The sequence below is a fragment of the Ambystoma mexicanum genome, chromosome 3q (genome assembly GCF_040938575.1).
Source record: "Ambystoma mexicanum isolate Mex_15411 chromosome 3q, UKY_AmexF1_1, whole genome shotgun sequence".
Classification (NCBI taxonomy): domain Eukaryota; kingdom Metazoa; phylum Chordata; class Amphibia; order Caudata; family Ambystomatidae; genus Ambystoma; species Ambystoma mexicanum.
Window position 1 is genome coordinate 19,394,042 of NC_090926.1, and position 21,867 is coordinate 19,415,908.

General features: G+C 45.3%; 1 protein-coding gene across 1 annotated transcript in view; it reads left to right on the top strand.

Moving 5' to 3' along the window:
• CBX6 (chromobox 6) overlaps positions 1-21,641 on the top strand; it is a 69,884-nt gene extending 48,243 nt beyond the window's left edge. The window contains exons 3-5 of the mRNA XM_069652956.1: positions 17,475-17,540; positions 18,498-18,564; positions 19,991-21,641. Of these exons, the coding sequence (XP_069509057.1) occupies positions 17,475-17,540; positions 18,498-18,564; positions 19,991-20,923 (1,066 nt within the window). The 3' untranslated portion in view covers positions 20,924-21,641. The remainder of the gene's footprint in view (positions 1-17,474; positions 17,541-18,497; positions 18,565-19,990) is intronic.
• Positions 21,642-21,867: the final 226 nt, after the last annotated feature.

The following is a 21,867-nucleotide window of genomic DNA, read 5'->3' on the forward strand; positions in this document are numbered from 1 at the left end:
CCTTTAACATAACAGCACTCAGGCTAACACTAAAAATGTTTGCAAACCATGAGCTATATATACTCATTTGGGCAGTTTCCCTTTGTGTGTGAGGCTTGGGCTGTCTTGCTTCAGCAGCTGACATCTTTTTACAGCTTATACATGGAAATCTGCAGACTTGGAGAGGGAGAAAGGGGGTGGAATATTGGGAGTCGGGGGAACCAAAAGTCATATTCCATATTTTGAGGGGTTCAAGACATCCTTAAGCCCCCCAGTGGTTGAGCCCATGCCCAGAGCCTGTTTGGAATAGGCTCAGGGGAGGACATTGCCGTCAAGTGGAACAGCAACGGTATGAACCACTGCTGCCTCACTTGCATTTGTCTCCACTACACAGGGATACTAATATATTTCCATCTTTAACAATGATAGGCCCTATATGAATGAACGTGTCACTGCCAAAATGTTGTCCTACCCAGTCATACATTGGTGTTGTGTGCTCCAGACACTGATGTATGCTAGGCGGTTGGCCAGTGGATCATTTGTGCTTGTGCACAGCCCAATATGAGGCACAGGTCACCTTTGTGAATAAGATAATCTGCGTATTTTGTGAAATCAAACAAGTGAAAAAAGCACACATTTTTGGGCTTCTTTTCCTGTGTGATTTTAAATAATCTGGTAATAAGTCTCTTATTTCTCTGCGGGACAGGTTAGCTTGACTGCACCAGCCATTGTCCTATTACCAGAGTATTTCCTGACCTGTGGACGTGAATCTCCATGGAAAAGACCTGTTCACAGGGAGCATATCGTGAATGCAGTGCATCACCCACCCCCTAAACCCCCGACATCCTGCTCACTCCATGTCCACGCGCTCACAAAAGCCCTGTGCTTAACTGGTGTTTTCTGAACACAGCGGAATTGGCCAGTATTTGCAGTATGCAGATCTGCACACAGTGTTCTAGCATGTACCCGGTGCTGCAGGAGCATTGAATGCTGATGTCCTTGCAAGTAAGGAATGTGCTGTTGCAGGAAAAACGAGCATTGTCAACAGTTTTGGCTTTTGTGTAGGCATGGGATCTCTATTTTCCAGGTGCTGTTATAATTGTACCAGCTGGCAAATGTCTATCTAATGCCCTTCCAAGAGCAAACACTGTTGTCTTTGCAGTGCTTGTTTTAAACAGGAACTCAGTGTAAGGATACAGATATTGATTATAGATCAAGTGGCCGAAGGCAAATTTGGTTACAACAATTTTCTTACACTAGAAGCTTGTTTAGCTGGTATATAGCTGCAATTAAGCTATTACCTTTCAGGAGACTACACACAGAGCTAGGCTTTGAAGTCTTTGGGGGATGTGTTGTGGGTGGGAAGGGGCATGTAGTGGGTGGGGATGGCCATAGGTACTGGCATGACCGTGGGCTGTCAATGGGTGGATAAATAACCAAACCGCACCCACAGACTGTGTGCTCTTGCACACATCATCTCTCTCCTACCTTCACTTCCCATGTCAATAGTTTTGACTTATAGTCAATGCTTACAGTGCCACCTAATAATCAAAAATGGGGAAACCTTTTCCAGATGTTTTTTGTCTGCATTAACCCAAGGGAAGATGGTGCTGCAAGTGTTCATACTCCCTAAAATGTGTCTGATCTCACAGATATTTCAAACCCTCGTGCACTTGGCAGCTACAGCTCCTTCTCCAGTTCAGACTGTTGATCAGCCATAATTTTGCCTCTGTGATATAGTACACTCCCTGGTTCTAGGGACTGGTAAGGTAAGGTGGTGACTCAGTGGGTCAGGTGGCACCCCGAGCCAGTATATGTTGGGCCCGGTGGCGGTGTGGGAGGATTCCTGAGTCATCCCACTTTGGTTCCTGTCACTGGCAGTGGACAGTCACATGGTCGCAAAACAGTCCAGTCCTGGGGGCGGGAGGGTCAAGCTCCCGCCCCCCCTCCACATCACCAGTTCCCCAATACAAGCCAGACCTAAAAACATGGCACTGACCAAACACATTGTTAAATCAACCTGGGTACAATCGGTGCAGCCTTTCCCTGACTGAGCGAGCCTAAATTGCCCTCTAAGCAGACCCAAAGCCCAGTACAGTAAAAGCACAGTGTCCCTTTAAGTGAATGGTTCCCCTGCACTTTACAACGGTTGTGAGTGTTTGGTTGTTATAGCTGCTCCCACATAAGCATCACAGGACCTTTCCCAACGAGTTTGAAAAACACTGTGAACGTTGTGGTTCTGCAGATACAGTGTTGCAAGTCTATACCTCCCCAAACACTGAGAGTTCCACACGGGATGAACAGTTTCAAGGACCTCCTTCCCCGGCAAGAGATTCTCCGACCGAGGGTATAATGTTACTTTTCCCCTTCACACTCAATGTAATTAAGTATTTCACAAGCGTACCCTCAGTAGTCTCAGTTAATAATTTACACCCTTGAGGTATCGGCGACTTCAGCACAGTGAGCACTCTGGTGGATCAGGGGAGAAGGATTAAAAGCCACAAAGGCGACCAGAAAGGTTTAGACTTCTCAGCCCCTTAAGCACAAAACAGCCCCAGGTCTTCACAGAGAGAGCAGCCAATCCCAGCCACAGGTGCAGACCCAGGGAAGAAGGGATCACCCTATAAAAGCAGCATGCTCCAGTCAGGCAGTATACTCTGCAGGAGCAGGAGGCTTGTGTTCAGAGAAGGGTAAAGATTGGAGAGTGGTGGATGAAGCAGAGACTGGAGAGATAAATGAGAGGGGAGAGATGGAAGCAGTACAGCAAAAGAAGAGGTAGCAACCGCAAAGAATGTGAAGGAGGTTGTGGTAACATCCGTGGGTCAGGGTGGACAGGAAGAGGTAGTCGCCCAGAAGGGGGTGGTGAGCCCAGGGGGAGCGCGTGGATACTCGGAGGTGGTAAGCAGAGAGGATATGGTAACAATGGAGAGAGAGAGAGAGAGAGAGAGAGAGGGAGAAGAGTTGATGAGAACAAAGCAAGAAGCACAGGAGTGAATAACATCAGGTGAATGGTTGTGAGAGAAGAGTATAACATGAAGAGTGGGGAAGTCGAGTGGAGGTGGTTGGAGCCAGGGTGCAGGAGGAGGTGGTGGAACCAAAGTAAAAGGATTTGGCAACAACACCATAGACCAGTACCTCACCTGCACCCTGCTGATATGTTTGATTACGTAAACATGCAAGGCAAGCTAAAAGCATCAGTTTAGGAGGTGTGAGCAGGTGTCCTTATCGGAATCTACGTGATTAAATCAAATCTATTTTGCCGAATTCGATTAATGGTGCATTTTCCACTGCAAATTAATTGAAGGGGAGACCCCATCTGCAGCCCCGTCACATCCACCACCTTATTTTATACCCTAACCTACCCCCATCTACATTGTGGTGAAAAATGCAAAAGAAAATGCGATAGAATCGAATTAGGCAAAATAGTATGTGATGTAATGGTATGATACCTCTTTTTACCGTATACCTTTTGTAACTCCGATCTCGTGCTGATTTTTACAATACGGTATTCTGACAAACAAAAGAACGTTTATAATATTTCACCAACCAGGGGTCAAACTGCAGAATGTATTCAATTATGAATACAGAGATTACAAACATTCTTTACAAATCAACAATTCAACCACACTACTCAAAATAAGACAACACATCAATTCAATGGCCACAAGAAGTGTCCAAGGGGGTAATTCATACACAACAAACAATAGGAAATGCTACGTTGTATGTTCAACCCTAATGCTAATGTATAAATGGTTTATACATCAAACTCAACATGTTTCTGTCAGTATTGTTGATTTGCTCGACATTCTTCAGGGGTACAAAAATGACAATTATTATCCGTATGATGGACACTTTGCGTTGTGTATCCTCCTCAGAAAAGACACAACCGTCTTCATTTATTGAGTGGGCACCAAAACAATTCTCTCAGTTCAACCAACTAAAACAAAAAACAAAAACAGACTCAATCATAATCATGTGAGCCCTGGCAAGTGTGTCAAAATCCTCACAAAAACACTAGAAATGACACAAATTATACTTCTTGTCCACAATGCCTACCTGTCATAATTGTCTATCAGGCAGCACTTCATTCACGATAAATCGTGGGTAACACCATGAATGTGACTATTTGAAACAGATCCCAAACCTTCTCAAAACAATTGCGCAACCAATATGTGCAACACATCAAAAACAAAAAGTTCTTATCAGGACTGGCTTCTGAAACTCCTCAAACGAACACCATACACCAACTACTTGCTAAGTGGTCAATCTCTCTAAACAGGGTCTACATACACTGTATTCACCCGTGATCAGCTTACACTGTGCTAATGTATGTTATACACAACCATCTATCACCTTGTAAAGGCTGCTACACCCCAGTGAGCACAGCATTATTGACATTCATGAATCCCAAAAAAGCACTTAAACCTCATTAACGGCTGAATAGTTGAAAACAAGCGCAATATATACCCCACCCCATGCGGGGAATGAATCACCTGAACAAATTGTATAGCAGGCAAAGCGTCAATTTGCAGCCAAAAAGGAATAATGTGGAAAGGCATTCATAAAATTAATAAGTGGCCACAACACTCACCAATATTCTGGAGAATAAGGGTCAGTACGGCACCAATCCACGTATGGGGAATGAATCACCTGAAAAAATAGTTGTCACAGAGTCAACTTACTGCTCAAAATGACTCCGTCCAGAAGAGTAATTCATAGAAGTGGATGAATCGACCTCCACACTCACCAATATTACAGAGTTAAAAGGATAGTGCTATGCCAATCGGAGAGTTGCACACAAGGGCTGGATGAGTGAATGCTTGAATGCAAAAGGAACCAATGCATGATCATAAGTGGAGACCAAGCGTCCAGACGATCACGTGGGCACGCAAGTTAATAGTGGAAATCAACAAACGGACCACTGAGCGTGAAAAGTGAAACCAAGTACAAAAGCCGATGCCATGTTTCCAAGGGGGAACAAGGTTATGAATCACACATTGAAATGTGCCTGTGAGTACAACATATACCATGGACACATTTAATAGAGACACAATAATGCTATCCAAGAAATTATAACCGGTATACAGAACAACATCAGTCACAATGTAAAACAATGTGTGAACATTAACAAACTTTCAAAAGCAACCACAAAATATCAACAAATGTTTGAATGTTAGGCAGTGTTCAAGAAATACCCAGTTAGAGTCCATCAACCCAGATGACATACAAAGTGGTGGATGACACCATCCTAATTGACAATAAGTGTTGAATCCGGAAAACATATTTACTGCGCAGCATTCCAATCAATAAAGTAATTCAATCCCCTGATGTGACCCTGCGTCAGAAAAATTAATTTCTGTTCCGTTTGCAGCAATTTATGATTAATCTAATTTTGACAAGGGCCACGAATCTTCATTAATATCACCCATTTCAGCTGTGTATGGGAATGTCCCTTCACCATGAAATGCTTGACCATCAGAGCTGTCTCAATATGATCGCGTAAACCGCTCTGGTGCTCAAACATGTGCGTCTTGCATTTACGATTGGTCTTCCCAATGTGCATGAAATCACACGGGTATTTGATCATATACACAAACTTGTTGGTATTACAATTGGTGAAATCCTTCAGTTGCCATCATTTTGCGATACCCAAATCAACATTCAATGTGTCGTAGGTAAATTCACATACCGAGCATGACCCACATCTCCTGTGTATAATAACCCAGGGTAGGCCCCACAGTTCGGTTCTAGTTTTTGGTTTGTTAATACCATGTTGGATATCATAGTGGATGATTACATTTCTAATATTGGTGCTCTTATTGTATGTAATCAAAGGAGTTTGTAAGGCCCTGTCGAAACATTTATGCCAATTTTTGGTAATCACAAATTTGGTTTTGTATGGAATGTTGGTAAAGATGTTAACAAATACGAGTTTATTGGAAGAAGAGTTTTTGTGTGTATTTTCATCCAATAAAACCTCGTGGTTGGTGTTAGCCGCACGTTTAGCAGATTGTCGCAATAATTTCATAGGATAACCCCTATCTTGCAATTTCTCACTAAAATGCAGGGACTACTTATTGAAGAAGTCTAATTTGCTATTGCACTGCTGTTTCTGCAAAGACGGAGGAATTGGTCATATGGCAGATTGTTCTTGATGTGCTTGGCGTGATGGCTCTGAAATTGAAGTAGGGCATTCTTATCAGTAGGTTTGTGGAAAGGTCTGACACATAACACAGGATTTGCAGAGTAAATGGTTGTATCCAAGAAATTCATTTCTACAGAACTAATAATGTGACTACATTTCAAATATCTGTTTTGATTGTTAAGCCAGATGATACACTCTAGAGCATCAATCTGAGAACGAGACCAGATAATACGAATGTCGTTTATGTAACAAAACCATTTACTTACGTTCTCACGGTACCAATTTGTGTTGTGATAGATGGTGTTCTTTTCAAATGAATCTACATTTCTGAGGCTTGTGGAATCTGCTTAGATCACATGCTGTGCATAGGCCGACATCTAGTGGAAGCTGCGGAGTATTACAGTTTGTTTTTCGAAACTCGAAAATGGGCGTCGACCCAGGGCGTGCCAGTAATACTATCCCTAGTGTGACGTCCACTGTACCCACGATCCCTCACGCGTCTAGGATCCTCAGATTGTTTTTTTCCGCCATACTGGTCGGAAGCATTTTGCAGAGTCCCCTGGCCTTAGCCATACTTTTGCTAAAATATTAATTTATTTACATCCTTCCCCATCCCAACTTCGAACTTCGACACTCGACGCCGGCTGGAGAAGAAATCGACCGTCGGCTGCTGCACGACGGATTTGGGCCTCGGAAGGCCTCTGGCCTCGGCCCGGGCCTTGGAAGGCCTCTGGCCTCGGCCCTGCAAGTAGGGAGAGTGGGGGGTTGTACATACTCTACACTCTTGGTATATAGGTACACCTTATACATTTCCTACACTTAACAGCCCGCTGCCTCAAGGTGCGTATGGAGGGTACCCCTTTTCAATTCTGCCCCAAGTGCAATCGCAAATACCCTTGGGTCGACAGGCACGCCACGTGCAATCTCTGCTTGCCGAGGGACCTTCCCGAAGCGAACTGCAGAGCGTGTAGTAGGTTTAAACCTAAGACACTTAAGGACCGTTCGACGAAGCGTTGGGCCCACCACGCCAGGCAGGCGGCCATGGAAGCGGAGGGCGCCTTCAGCGACGCCGTACTTTCGGACGGCGAGGGCATTACGGCGTCGAAAGACAGCCGAGCGCAAGTCCCCGACCTCGGAAGGTTGTCCGGCAGGGGGGCTATGGCGAAGACCCCCGGCGACACAAGCGCTTCACACACCACACACACTAAACACACGAAGTCCAACCGAGACTCGACGACGTCGAGTTCTCAGAAAGAGGCACTAACAGAACGGTCCGATTCGGTGTCCTCTGGGCGCTCTCGATCGAGATCGCCGCATGACTCCAGGCAATCATCCACTCTTGCCAAGAGTGCCTCGCTCCCTAGGCTAACAGAGGTTCGATCGTCGGAAGACGAAGATGACTTCCACCCCCAGGCCGCACTCCAGGAGTCGGAGCCCGCAGTCAAAATCAGCAAGGCCCCACGCTCGAAGGACAGGGACCCTACTCCCGATCCTCGACGCCAGGCGTCGAAAACCTCCGGAGCCACAAAAGGACAGGGAAAACATTTTTTCACTCACGGGGAGGGGGGAAAACAGCAGAAGAAGCAGCCTTTGCACTCTTCCACACCTGTAAAACACACCACTCCCCCTAAACAGACAGACAAAACCAGGTCTGCTGATATGTCTAAAACCAGCAAATCTACTCAAGATAAATCCCAGAGACTTGCTGAGAGAGTCATTACCAGTTCCAAAAAATGGTCGAGTGAAGACATAGATAGGGTCATGTCAAGGGTGTCTTCTTTGGCTGATTTTTACGATAAAAACCCAGAACATTTCCTTTCGTATGATCCACAAGGGGCGACACCCTCAGGCTCTAATGATCCTATCCCCCCATGTAAGAAGCCCCGGTTTGAAACACCGATGAGGTCTACAGACCCCTTCGAGGTACAACCATACTCAAGACCATACTCACTGTATCAAGGAGAGGCTTCCTTTGGTGAGGACCAAGAATTTGGCATGGTAGAAGAGCAAACCGGGACGGGCTACTTTGGGGATGATGAGGACCAAGAAGAGCAAGAGGAAGACCCGGAAACATACAGAGTAGATTCCCCGGTAGGAAACGAAGCCCCGGCTACCGACTCCCCTGTCGATAACCAACCCCTCCTAAACGAGGTTCTCGCACGTGCAGCAGAACATTTCCATATTGACACCCACGGTATCCAGGAGGAGAGGGACTTCGCAGAGGAGTTAGTGGGAGAAAGGAGGCCTGTTGCCCAGACCATCCCTATCCTTAAGTCCATTCAGCGAAGAATAGACCCGTCCCTGGTGAACCCGAACCTCACCAGAGCAGTCAATCCCAGGGTTGAAAAACTTCAGGGCAGCCCAGTCTGACCCTCTCTATATAAGAGTACATCTGAAGCCAGACTCCCTAGTTGTCACCAACACTCGTAAGAGGGCTGGAACACCCTTGTCATCGTCCGAAGCTCCTCCCGACAAGGAGAGCAAAAAACTATATGGTTTCGGCAGGAAAGTAGCCTCAACGTCCGCCTATCAAGCAAGGATTGCAAACTCCACCACCCTGTTGGTCAGCTACAACTGCCATCAGTGGGAAGAAGTCGCAGGCACTCATAGCCTCTGCTCCTGAACCTTTAAAGGGCCAGTTAGCTCGGATTTCCGCAGAGGGTAGAGCTGTGTCTGGTTGCATTTTGAAAGCAACCTTTGACGCCGCAGACAACGCAGGCAGATTGATAGCAGAAGGCACTGTTATCAAGAGACATGCGTGGTTACGGCAGTCTGGTTTTAAGGCAGAAACCCAGGCATCATTGTTGGACAAACCGGTGGAAGCCGATCTGTTGTTTGGTAAGGCGGTCGAAGACGCACTGAAGAATGCCAAGGACGAATACGAGACACTCAAGTCCCTTGGCCAGTTAACCAATAAACCCCCTAACCAGAGAGGGAATAGTAATTTCGTCACCCACGCGGCCAAAATTCCCAGAGAGGATCCAACTATTCCCAGGGGCAGGGTACACAGTGGAACAACAGCCAACAGTCTACCCAGGGTTACGGCAGGGGTAATAGGAGAGGTCGTGGTAAAGGCAGAGGCAGCCCCAGCAAGGGAGGCGGCACGCCTCCACCAAAGCAGTGACGCTCAGTTCAGGGTCCCTTCTCACGCAACCCCAGTAGGGGGACGCATTTCCAACTTCACCCAGGCTTGGGAAGGGATCCCATCAGACAGATGGGTGCTGTCAACAGTATCCACAGGATATTGTATAGAACTACTGCAGCGTCCCCGGAACCATCCTCCACGACAAAGAGTACACTCTTTAGAACATCAGAATATTCTCCTCGAGGAGATCGCCATTCTGCTAGAAAAGGACGCGATAGAACTCGTCCCGGGACACCAGGTAAACAAGGGTATTTATTCAACTTACTTCCTTGTGCCAAAGAAAGATTTGACAATGCGCCCAGTATTGGATTTACGGCCTGCCAACAAATATGTCAAGCCCCAAAGGTTTTGTATGACTACGCTACAAGAGGTAATCCCACTCCTAAAAAAGGGGGATTACATGGCAACCTTGGATATGAAAGATGCTTATTTTCATATTTCCATGTTCCCAGCGCACAGAAAGTACTTGCGCTTCAAGGTGGATAGTCGACACTATCAATTCAAGGTACTGCCCTTCGGGATAGCTTCAGCACCAAGGGTATTCACCAAGGTACTGTCGGTGGCGGCTGCACACCTACGCAGGGAGGCAATCCCAGTGTACCCTTATCTGGACGACTGGCTCATAACGGGGGAAACCCCAGGAATTTGCAGGACAAACATCCAAAGGACTATCGACCTCCTCCACGAGTTAGGCTTCTCAATCAACGAGAAAAAGTCGAGCCTAGTGCCAAGCACCTCCAAACAGTTCCTAGGAGCAATCCTAGATACTCAAGAGGGGTTGACCTTTCCTTCAGAAGAAAGAATTCGGAACATACTACTGCAAATTCCGCATTATCAGTCCGGTCAACAAATAACGGTACGCAAAGCAATGCGTTTACTGGGCATGATGGCGTCATGTATTTACCTGGTCCCCCACGCGCGCCTGCGCATGCGTCCCATGCAGGAATGGTTGGCGAACAGTGGTCTCAGGCAAGTGGTCAGTGGGTCGATCTAGTGGTCGTTTCGCCAACACTAGTACAAAGCCTTCACTGGTGGACAAGAGAGAATCTTGCACAGGGGAAACCCTTTTACGATCCCGAAGTACAGGCAGTAGTCACTACCGATGCATGTCTGACGGGGTGGGGAGCTCACCATCTCCACCACACAGCTCAGGGTCTCTGGTCTCCCTCAGTGGCCAAGAACCACATCAATCTGCTAGAGCATCTGGCAGTATTCAGAGCGCTTCAAGCGTTCGAGCCCCACCTACTAAACCTGTCAGTGCAAATCCGGACGGACAGCACAACAGCCATGTTCTACCTGAACAAGCAAGGAGGGACTCGTTCGCCAAATCTGTCCAAGCTTGCCCAGAAAATATGGATATGGGCACTCAGACGGAACATCTTCCTGTCATCACAACATGTTCCAGGGGAGCTCAATTCCCTAGCGGATGCTCTGAGCAGAGACTCCCTCCCAGAGGAACACGAATGGGTTCTACACAGAGAGGTCGTAGAAGATATCTTCTCTCAGTGGGGTTTCCCCACTATAGACTTATTCGCCACAAGCGAAAACAGACAATGCCCAGGATTTGCATCCAGATTCCCCCAACCAGACTCCCAGGGGAACGCCCTGTGGATGAACTGGTCATGGATGTTTGCGTATGCTTTTCCACCAACTCCTCTCATCAGGAAAGTGGTGAACAAGATGAACAGAGAGTCGATGACGCTCGTCCTAGTTGCTCCCATGTGGGCAAGACAACCGTGGTTCCCACACCTACGCAGGATGGCGGTGTACGAGCCCATCAAACTTCCAGCCTGGTACAACCTACTGTCCCAGCACCAAGGTCAAACAGTGCACCAGCAACCCAACTCAATGAACCTGGCAGCATGGCTCCTGAGGTCATAGAGTTTGGACATCTCAATTTGCCTCAGAGGTGTATGGACATCCTAAAGGAATCTAGGAAACCAAACACAAGGCACTGTTACTTTGACAAGTGGAAGAGGTTCGTTATCTGGTGCCAGAGTAGACAAATCAACCCTGTTGATTGCACTCCTTCCACTATTGTTACATACATGCTCCACCTGCTAGATGCAGGACTGGTTTTTAACTCACTGAAAGTGCACCTGGCAGCCCTGTCGGCATACACCACTTCCCATAGCAAGATCTTGTGGTGGAAAGTACCAGTAGTTAAAGCCTTCATGGAAGGAGTAAAGAGACTTCACCCTCCTATTTCAAACCCACCACCAGGGTGGGACCTTAATGTGGTGCTAGCCAAGCTCATGGGACCCCCTTTCGAACCCATGCATAAAAGCAGTCTCAAACACCTGACTTATAAAACAGCCTTCTTAGTAGCTATTACTTTTATAAGAAGGGTCAGGGAAATTCAGGCTCTGTCAGTGCAGGATCCCTTCTTTACTGTCCATAAAGACAAACTGGTTTTACGCACACACCCTAGGTTCTCACCTAAGTTTATATCAAAATTCCATGTAAACCAGTCCATCGAGCTTCCGGCTTTCTTCCAGGACCCGCAAAGCTCGGCTGAGGTGAAACTACACACCCTAGATGTGCGTAGGGCGGTCCTCTACTATGTAAATAAAACCAGACCGCTAAGAAAAACAGATCAACTGTTTGTCTCCATAGCTACAGGCAGAGAGGGGGATCGCGTCTCTAAAGGTGCCATCTCGAAGTGGATTATTAACTGTATCCAGCTGTGTTACTCACTCGCTGAAAGAACTCTGCCTTTCATGCCAAGAGCCCACTCTACTAGAGGCATTGGGGCCACTCTGGCTTTCATTGCAAATGTACCCCTTGACACCATTTGCAAAGCAGCTACTTGGAGCTCTATTCACACTTTTACTCAGCATTACTGCATTGACACCCATTCCAAGGCAGATACACAAGTGGGACAAGCGGTTCTAAGACACTTATTTGCTCATGACCCTTCTCACATCCCACCTCCTTCAGGTACTGCTCGCTAATCTATACACAGCATGTGATCTAAGCAGATTCCACAAGCCTCAGAAGGGATACATTACTCACCGTAATAGTATTTCTGATGCTTGTATCTGCTTAGATTCACATGTGACCCACCCTTCCTCCCCTCTGAGAGAAAGCGCATGATTGCTTGTAGTCTTACCTTTCTATCTATCTGCTTGGATTATCTGTACTCACGCTACTTCTCATGCTACCTCATGTCAGAAAAAATACAATCTGAGGATCCTAGACGCGTGAGGGATCTTGGGTACAGTGGACGTCACACTAGGGATAGTATTACTGGCACGCCCTGTGTCGACGCCCATTTTCAAGTTTCGAAAAACCAACTGTAATACTCCGCAGCTTCCACTAGATGTCAGCCTATGCACAGCATGTGAATCTAAGCAGATACAAGCATCAGAAATACAATTACGGTGAGTAATCTATCCCATACATTGGCCGCATTAGGAGACATGGCTGCACCCATGGCAATCCACTCAACCTGTAGATAGAACTGGTCCTGAAATTTGAACAATTTCTTGGTTAACCCCATTTCCAAGCACCAAATGTTGTAGGTGTTAGGAACTGGATGGTCATCCTCATGACCTAACAAAACCTCACTAATCACTTCCAAAGTGGCTTGTTCAAGGAATGCGTGTATGCAATGACTCTATATCCATACAAATAAGGAGCTGTTGTGTAGAATCAAACCTTATGCCTTCAATTCGATTAATGACACTCCTGGTATCTTGGACAAAAGAGGATATTTTGGACACAAATGGACATAAATATCTGTCCGCAAATTTGGACAAAGGTTCCAAAATGGAAGACACTCCTGACACAATTGGTAGACCTGGAGGGTGTTGCAAATTTGTATGAATCTTCGGTAGGATATAGAAGATTGGTACAGGGGTACCCTTCCTTATCAAATATTCGGCTTCCTGTTTGCTGATCCATCTGTTGGCTAATGCGCCTTCAACCTTAGCTTCAATGATTTTAGTGAGTTTGACAGATGGATCTCCAGGTAATTTCTGATAGCTAACTCCATCAGATAACAGTCGTTCACATTCATTGATATAGTCAGTGTGATCGAGGATGACTACACCGCAACACTTATCTGCTTGTCTGATGATGATGATGTCCATATTTTGTCCAAGACACTTAAGTAAAGACAACTTATGCCTGCTCAAATTGGAATGTCTGGAGACGACATTGGCTTCCAATTTGTCCAAATTCGCCAAAACCTTTTCCTGAAAGTGTCAATTCTGGTGAACGAGTGTTGCAAGGAGGACAAAAATAGGAAGGATTCCCAAGGCTAAAACGATTCAGAGACGCTTTTAAAAAGCTCTTAGAAAAATCTTGTAGATGTACCTACCTTACCTTTCACAATACGGAACATTGACATTTAAAGATTTACAGTGTGGGTACCAGGCATGCAATCTGGTGGTTACATGCACCATATAATGGGCTTCCACGAACACCAATTTAGATTATCCACTTTTTTTTTTTTAATTAAAATTTGTTTTTAGTGCGAAAGCACCTTTACAAATTAAGACAAATTAATACATTCCTTTCAATAAATTAACAAATATTACAGAACAGTAAATTATACAATATAATACGCATCCGTTCCAACATCCAACAAATATATAAAAATGTTAGTGATCAACTATACAATAACTTTAAAAAAAAAAGAACATGTTCCATCACTTGTAAGTATTTCAGACTTTACACTGATATAACTTCTAGCTGAGTGGCTATAAAGTTTACTAATCGTGCAGTAGCAAGAATTACTGTGTTGTTAGAACCCCTCATACAGTTCAACCATATGTAGTTTCTAGCAAAAGGTGTGTTTGCTAGTGCAAATTCTTTCAACATATTTACACGGGTGTTTTCAAAGTGAATACAATAAAGAAACAAATGTTTAAGTGATTCTTGTATCTCTCTGCAGAATCTGCAAATATCGTCAGGAGGAGTATCGTGATTCTTTGCCCAGTGCTTGGTTCCCATTTTTGTATAGATAAGATCAAGTCTAAATAACATATATGTTCTACGGACCTCTTTACATGGACATAGTCAAATACGACAACCGTGGAGTTTGAGGATGGATACATTTTGCATACTCGGTAAATAAAGTGTATAAGTGAAGTTGGTCTATGCATTCTGCCCAATCATTTAAAAAAAGCTTTTTTTTAGCCTTCTTCATGTGCAGTTGAAGATCGCACGGTAACATATTAATTTTATCTAATAACATGTTCATTCTGCATTTGAATTGTGCAACAGATGATTATCCACTGTAACTTCCTACCAAGAACAATACTGCCCACCCCCCTTTATGGTGGACAATATCAGCACGTTATTCACTGTGCACGTTTCCTGCATGTAAAGTATAGGAGAGCCCTCAACTGTAGACAGTAGCCCTAGCGATTGCCATAGACTATTTATAATCCATTCTCCCTATTGCACTGCAATTCACAGAATACAGCTGAGCCCCACGAAAAACGTGGTCCAGCTGTCACATAGTCGCAGGGTTCAAGTCGAGGGTACATGTGGGGGGACAAAGTGCCCCCACTTTATTCAGAGGGTGGACTCAGTCCCACAGCTAAAAGAGAAGCATTGGATGTCATCTTTGAATTTATGAATTAAAGCAGACCTTGGGGATCAAACCGCAGTGGTCAGGTTTGTAAGCCAGACACTTCACCACTGCACTATATAACCTGATGAAAAATCACAAACAGCTAAAGGTGAAATATCCCATTCCGGTACTGAAAGTCCGAGGAAAAACATTTGTATTGGTTCTTGGAGTTTAAAACATGCACATCTTTTTAACGTTTTCAAAATCACTATTAGAAGAAAATATCCTCTTGGTTTTGTGTGGGAGTTGATTTTATGAAAGGCAAATGTGAGTCGTCCTGTGCAATTTGGGTGGTTATGCAAAGCCAATTTAATGAAATGTGCATATTTCACCTTGATATGTTGATGAGGCCTTCCACTTGATAGGACTTGATCCCTGCATAGTCACTGACATAGCAGTCATATCTGTGCCTAAATACAATGCTGTGCATGATTCTTTCGAATGTTTTAAACGGTGTGCAGTCATAATGTCGACATCAATAATGTCGACAGTCAAAATGTCGACAAATTAATGTCGAAAAACAATAATGTCGACAAACAAAAATGTCGACATTTTTCGATATTTTTTCGAAATTTAATTTAGTGTATGCATAAATAAATAAATATATATATGATGTGTTGAGTATGAGGGGTGGTTGGGGGGGTGTGGGGGGGGTGGCAGGGGGGTGTTGGGTGAGGGGGGGTTGGGGGGGGAACCCCCCCATAGTAAATACAATTATTTATTTAATTATTAAATAAATAATTGGTATGTGTTGAGTATGAGGGGTGAAAGGGTGGTTGGGGGGGTGTGGGGGGGTGGCAGGGGGGTGTTGGGTTGGGGGGGGGACCCCCCCATAGTAAATGATCCTTTTTTAGGTTATTTATTTATTGAATAAATAAATAAATAAATAAATAATTGGTATGTGTTGAGTATGAGGGGTGAAAGGGTGGTTGGGGTGTGTGGGGGGGGTGGCAGGGGGGTGTTGGGTGAGGTGTTGATAGTTTTAAGGGTTTATAGTCATAATGTCAAAAAAAAAAAATGACTTTTTACATTATAAGTATAGGATGTCGACATTATTATTTTCGACATTTTTTTTTCGACATTTTTGTCTGTCGACATTTTTTTTTCGACATTATGACTATAAACCGTTTTAAACTAGTCCTCTGTACTGGTAATTGAATAGTCACCTAATGTAATGCTTTTTATTTCCATTTTTGCACAGACTACAGTCTTCCACCCCACAATGCTTTGAACTCTGAACAATGGCAGTAGGCGCCATACAAAAAATCAAATGACATAGAGGGGAAGTAACATCATGGTAGAGACTAATACGGAAGGGACGGAAGAAAGAACAGCACAGGGAGGAGGTGACGTGATACAGAAGGTGGTGCAGAGAGGGCTGCAGGGATATCACCAGGAAGAGGGAGGAAAGTCGATAAAGGAGCGTCAGGGGATGTTGGTACAGAGAGAGGAGCAACCTTTAGCTAGTATGAGCAAGCAGGTTCTGGAGGGTCCTTTTGGCCTCGAACAGGACCAGATAGTGGGATCAATCAAGCGGTGGCCAAGGAGATAACTAAAGGTTTACAGAGGTAAAGAAAAGGAATCCAAGAGGAAGAGCCTTGTAATGTCTGTAACATCTGAAGGGTGCGGGATAAGGTATCCCCTTAATGCACCTTATGAACTGGGATAACCTACCTCTGAGACTAGGAAGGCTTAGTTATCAGCATTCAATGGGGGAGACATTGGGCAATGGTAAGCTCCTGAGGAGGCAGGGACCCAACCTCATTAAGGAGAGAACCACCCTGGCATTCGTTTTGTTTGGGAATATTCTGTGCACAATTTCGTAACAATACCCTAATTAAAATAGTTAATCCTTTCATCCGGCCTGTCTGTCCTTTTTGACACAGGTGGAACCCTGCAACTCCTCCTTTCTCTGACAGCAGCATGTTAAGTGCCAGCTTCTGCCCTTGGCTTCCAGGAAGTGCAAAGCTGGAGACAACACACACATTACAGAACAGAGTGTTGCTAATGCAGACCGAGAAACGTAGGACAATCTACACTGGGGTACTAAAGCTGCATGCAGTCAGGCTGGTATCTTTGCAGGTGGCTGGTTGATGGAGTCGCAGTGTGTGTGGTCTGGGAGATTGAAGCTCTGGATTTGTTCTAGAGATGCTGTTCTTGGAGTAGCCCACTCCAAGATGTTAGAAATTGTATACAAGAAAGGCATATTGTGTCATTAACAGAGTTTTTTGTTTGTCCTTTTGTATTGTTAAGCAGAGTTTTTCGGGGACTGGTAATTGTGGTGTTGCTGTGTGGTGTGGTGGGGGTAGAGTGAGGTGTAATATTGACTGTGTTGACTCGTGAACGTTGCACAGCAGTGTCGTCTGTAGGGATTGTATGCTGGTGAAGTTTATGATTAGGGTAAGGGGCTTTGTCCTTGGTGTAGATTGTTGAGGTTGCAGTGAAATTTGGGGAGTGAGGCCTGGTCAGAGCGACAGCGATACGATATGTATTCTGGGAATGGAGTTGGGGACGGGAGCGGGTAATCGGTATATGGAAACGGAAATGTCAAAAAAGTCAAATCATTACTATTTTTATACCTTAGTTACAAAAACAATGTATTTGTATATTTCTATTTTTAGGTACAGCACTTGGGAACCAGAAGAGAACATTCTGGACTCTCGACTCATTGTGGCTTTTGAGCAAAAGTGAGCTTTGTTCATTCACTTTCTGGTGCCTGTGATCAGTGTTTGATGTCAAGCTGTTTGCCCACCCCAACTGGTCAGGCTGGTCTATAGATTGCTGGCGCTGTCCCTGTGCTACCTTTAAATATCCTCTCTTGCAGCCACTGTCCATGAGGCATTTGGCCCTGTATCCCTTGCATAGACTCCCTCCTCTGCACCTAATGTCCAGCATAAATTCATTTTGGGATTGAGGTGCTTGCCCCTGTATTTCATGCATAGTCCCACTCCCTCGCTGCATAGTCCTACTCCCTCGCACCTAATGTCCGATATAAGGTCCTTTTGAGGATTGAGTTTCTTGGTCCTGTATCTCTTGCATAGACCCTCTCCCTCGCACCTAATGACCTTTGTAAGATCCTTTTTGTAGATTGAGCCACTTGCCCCTGTATTCCTTGCATAGACCCCCTCATTTACACCTAATCCAATGTAAAATCCTTTTGTTGATTGAGCCGCTATGCCCTGTATTCCCTGCGTAGACACCCTCATTCACACCTAAACCAATGTAAAATCCTTTTGTTGATTGAGCCGCTATGCCCTGTATTCCTCGCATAGACTCCCTCATTCACACCTAATCCAGTGTAAGCTCTTTTGGTAGATTGCGCAGCTTGGCCCCGTATTCCTTGCATAGACTCCCTCATTCACACCTAATCCAGTGTAAGCTCTTTTGGTAGATTGCGCAGCTTGGCCCCGTATTCCTTGCATAGACTCCCTCATTCACACCTAATCCAGTGTAAGCTCTTTTGGTAGATTGAGCCACTTGGCCCTGCATTCCTTCCATAGACCCCGCCCATTGCTCCTAATTTCCTGCGTAATCTCCTTTTGTAAATTGAGCTGCTTGTCTCTGTGTTATGTGTTTCTTGGTGATTTCATGTCAACATGCGCAGGGACCTGACTTGGATGTTTTGGATTTTTCTTTCACTTCAGAGAGAGGGAGCAGGAGATGTATGGGCCGAAGAAGCGGGGGCCAAAGCCCAAAAACTTCCTCCTGAAGGTAACGTGGAGAATGAGAAATGACCGCTTTAGAATTCCGCCTGTCCTACCCTCCCGCTTAGCATTATTTTGCTTATACCAGCTTTCTGCGCCTTACAGAGAAAATACATGAGAGAGGTCACCCTCTTCTATGCACAGCAGGTGCCCAGAATCCTATGTGTTATTTCTAAGGCATGCATAAAATGGGAGCACACATGTTTGGGTAGGTTGTTTCTCTCAAATATCTATGCCTCCTTGCGCTGCCACTAATTAATAATCGAGAGTACAAATTAAATGCACAAAGTGACTTTACTTTGTTCCCCTTCTCCAAATGTGCCTGTGGTTAATTTTCCAATCTCATCCTAATTGCTCACCCTGAAGACTCGATACATTACTAAAGGACTTGATCGGTACTCCTTTCCATCCGAAGGTGTACTTTGGCCATCTCCACATGGTTCCGGACGAGCTGGCCTTTTCTTCTGAGAGTATGCGTAACTTTAACTGTTCTGTATTCCTTTGGCACAAAGACGAAGAATTTGAGAAGATATGTCTTCTTCTTAGATAAATGCTGGTTATCAGGACCGTATCCTCCTTGGAGCTTCCTTTGTTTTTCATTTATTGTCTTCCGTAGTCGGCATGGCTCTCTTCCTGCCCCCTCACACGATTCTGTGCACAGCTACTGCACTATCTATCCCATTTTATTTTACCAACCCGGCAGGAGAAACCGAGTGGCCAGCAGTCTGACGTTCCTCCTCTTCCTGGTTGTGTGCAACCTTTGTGTTGTTCATCTTTGTGAAACACAGCAACAGTTTAGCTGAATGGAGATTGGAATGTGGTACCCCATCTAGTCCACGCAGACAGTGATTTCCCTCAGAGCCATGCTTAGATCGTGCTCATTCCTCACTCCAGCGACTCATAACGCTTATGTATTTTAAAAGAGAGTCTGTAAGGGGGAGCAAGCGGGTGAACTCAAGCTCCTGCATGCTCTAGACGAGTTTTTAGAATCTGTGCAATTTACTTTTTTTTGGATTGATCATATTTTCAAGAAAACTTACCCTGACAGACTTCTAAGAATGATGACAAATATTGATGTAAAGTGTTCCTTGCTGTTACAATGCGACTGACTCAACCCAAGTCACCTGTCAGGCAGTAGTGGATTTAGACCTCCAAATCCACGTTTCAGCCTGTGCTGCCTGTCATTTTGGCCTTTTATTAGTGTCCCACCACAAATGGAATTCGCTTCCATAGTATGTTACTTTGAATTAAATAAATGTTCCTCAGCTGCACAAAATGAGTATATACTGCACTTAGCTAGGTGACAAGTTCCATGCTTCAAAGAGCTAGAAAAACGACCTCTAGCCCAGTCAATCGCTCTAATTCCTTTTGGTTCTTCCTTCCCATGCATAATCTTTTTTAACAACAGCATCTTTTGCTTCTGTCATTCCCAGGCCCGTGCCCAGGCAGACGCCCTGCGCATCAGCGATGTCCACTTTTCCGTCAAGCCAGGCCCCAGCACCTCGCCCAAGCTCCACTCCAGTGCTGCCGTCCATCGTCTGAAGAAGGACATCCGCCGCTGCCACCGCATGTCTCGTCGGCCCTTGCCTCGCCCAGATCCGCTGTCGAGTGGTGGGCCCCGGCCACCTCCTTCCCCATTCTCAGAGACAGTCCGAATCCTCAACCGAAAGGTGAAACCACGGGAACCCAAACGTAGCCGCATCATTTTGAATCTGAAAGTGATCGATAAGGGTGGTGTTAAGCGTCCGATGGGTGCCCCACGCACTAAAATACCGTCCCGTAATCGAGTCATTGGCAAGAGCAAAAAGTACAGCGAGAGCATGCTGCGCTCACAACTGCAACACCTTAAATTTGGCTCCTTCTCGATGTATGGCAAGCCGCCAGCTGCTGCCCAGGATCTAGAGCGCAGCAAAGCACAGGACAGTGGTGGTCCAGGGATAAGCTCTGCTGGTGGTTCCATTGGCCTTCGTGCCCCTGGTGATTTGGCATATGATGATGATGACGAGAGTAGCTCCAGCTCCTCAGAGTGTCTTTCTACTGTACCTCCCCGCTCCCGCATTACACCCCCCCAGATGCAACCTGAAGCACAGAGTGCTGCCCTGCCTGCTTGGCGGGAGTCTGAAGCACTGGATCTGTCGCTCCCGAATGACTCAGCTGCCAGGAAACGGGCTGCAGTGCCGCCAGTTGGGCAGATGCCATCTTCAGACCTGGAGGAGGAGGATGACACCGGTGGTGACTGGCGTCCAGATATGTCACCATGCTCCAATGTTGTTGTCACTGATGTAACCAGCAACCTTCTGACTGTCACCATCAAGGAGTTCTGCACTGCTGAAGACTTTGAGAAAGTTGCCACGGTGGCCAAATAGGTGGCATTGTTCCCACTGGGACAGAAGTGGGGTGGAGGGTGGAATGTTTGCTTTCACTGGTGCTAAACTCTCCGAATCATTTCAATGATTAACCACCATGTTTCCTCCCTCCTTCCACAACAGGAAAGCTGGTTCCTTCATTCCTCTCAATGGTGTCAAGCTTTATTTTTGCGGTTTACTTTTCTTGACCGAACTGCACTGGCCAGCCGCCATCACAGGAAACGCAATCCGACTGCACAGTGTTGTCACGAGTGTTTTCTAGAATCTTGCCGCCATCAGAGAATGCTCAGTATAGTTGCAGGTTGGCCTCACAATGTGTTTTCATGAATTGTTTTAAAAATGTCTTGTCATGATAGGAATCTATTCATGATAACCGAAAAATAACATAACAATGTGTTTTACTCTTTCAATTTGGATGTCTCTTGCCATCATAGAACACTGTACATGGGTGCAATGTGATGACATCACACTGTGTGTCTGCATCTTGTTCATTCCATATATCACACCATCACCGAACTCCATATAGTTGCATAGTGATTAATCCTATTGACTTTTTATTTGCCCTGCATTAGATATAGCTAAACATGGGAGTATTAATATCACATTTCTTGTATTGGTTCCTGTATCTCTTTTGCCATAACCATCGTCATTGCAGGGCTGGTGGGGGGTGGGGCGGTGCATGCTATTATGTGAACTATAAATTATTTGTAGAATTTCATTAGGAGTTTGACTTTTGGTCTATGTTGTTTTTGGCTAAAAGTCCTGAATGTGTCTAGAGCAGGTGGAATCCAGACTTGTGCAAAACCACCAAATCCTATAATTTGGTAGGAGATGCTAAGTCCCACAAGTAGTCTATTCACCCTATGCCTACGAGCTGTTGTGCAAAGGCTGCAAACCCCTACGGTTATTTCATTATTGCAAATATCAAACTGCTTATATTTAAT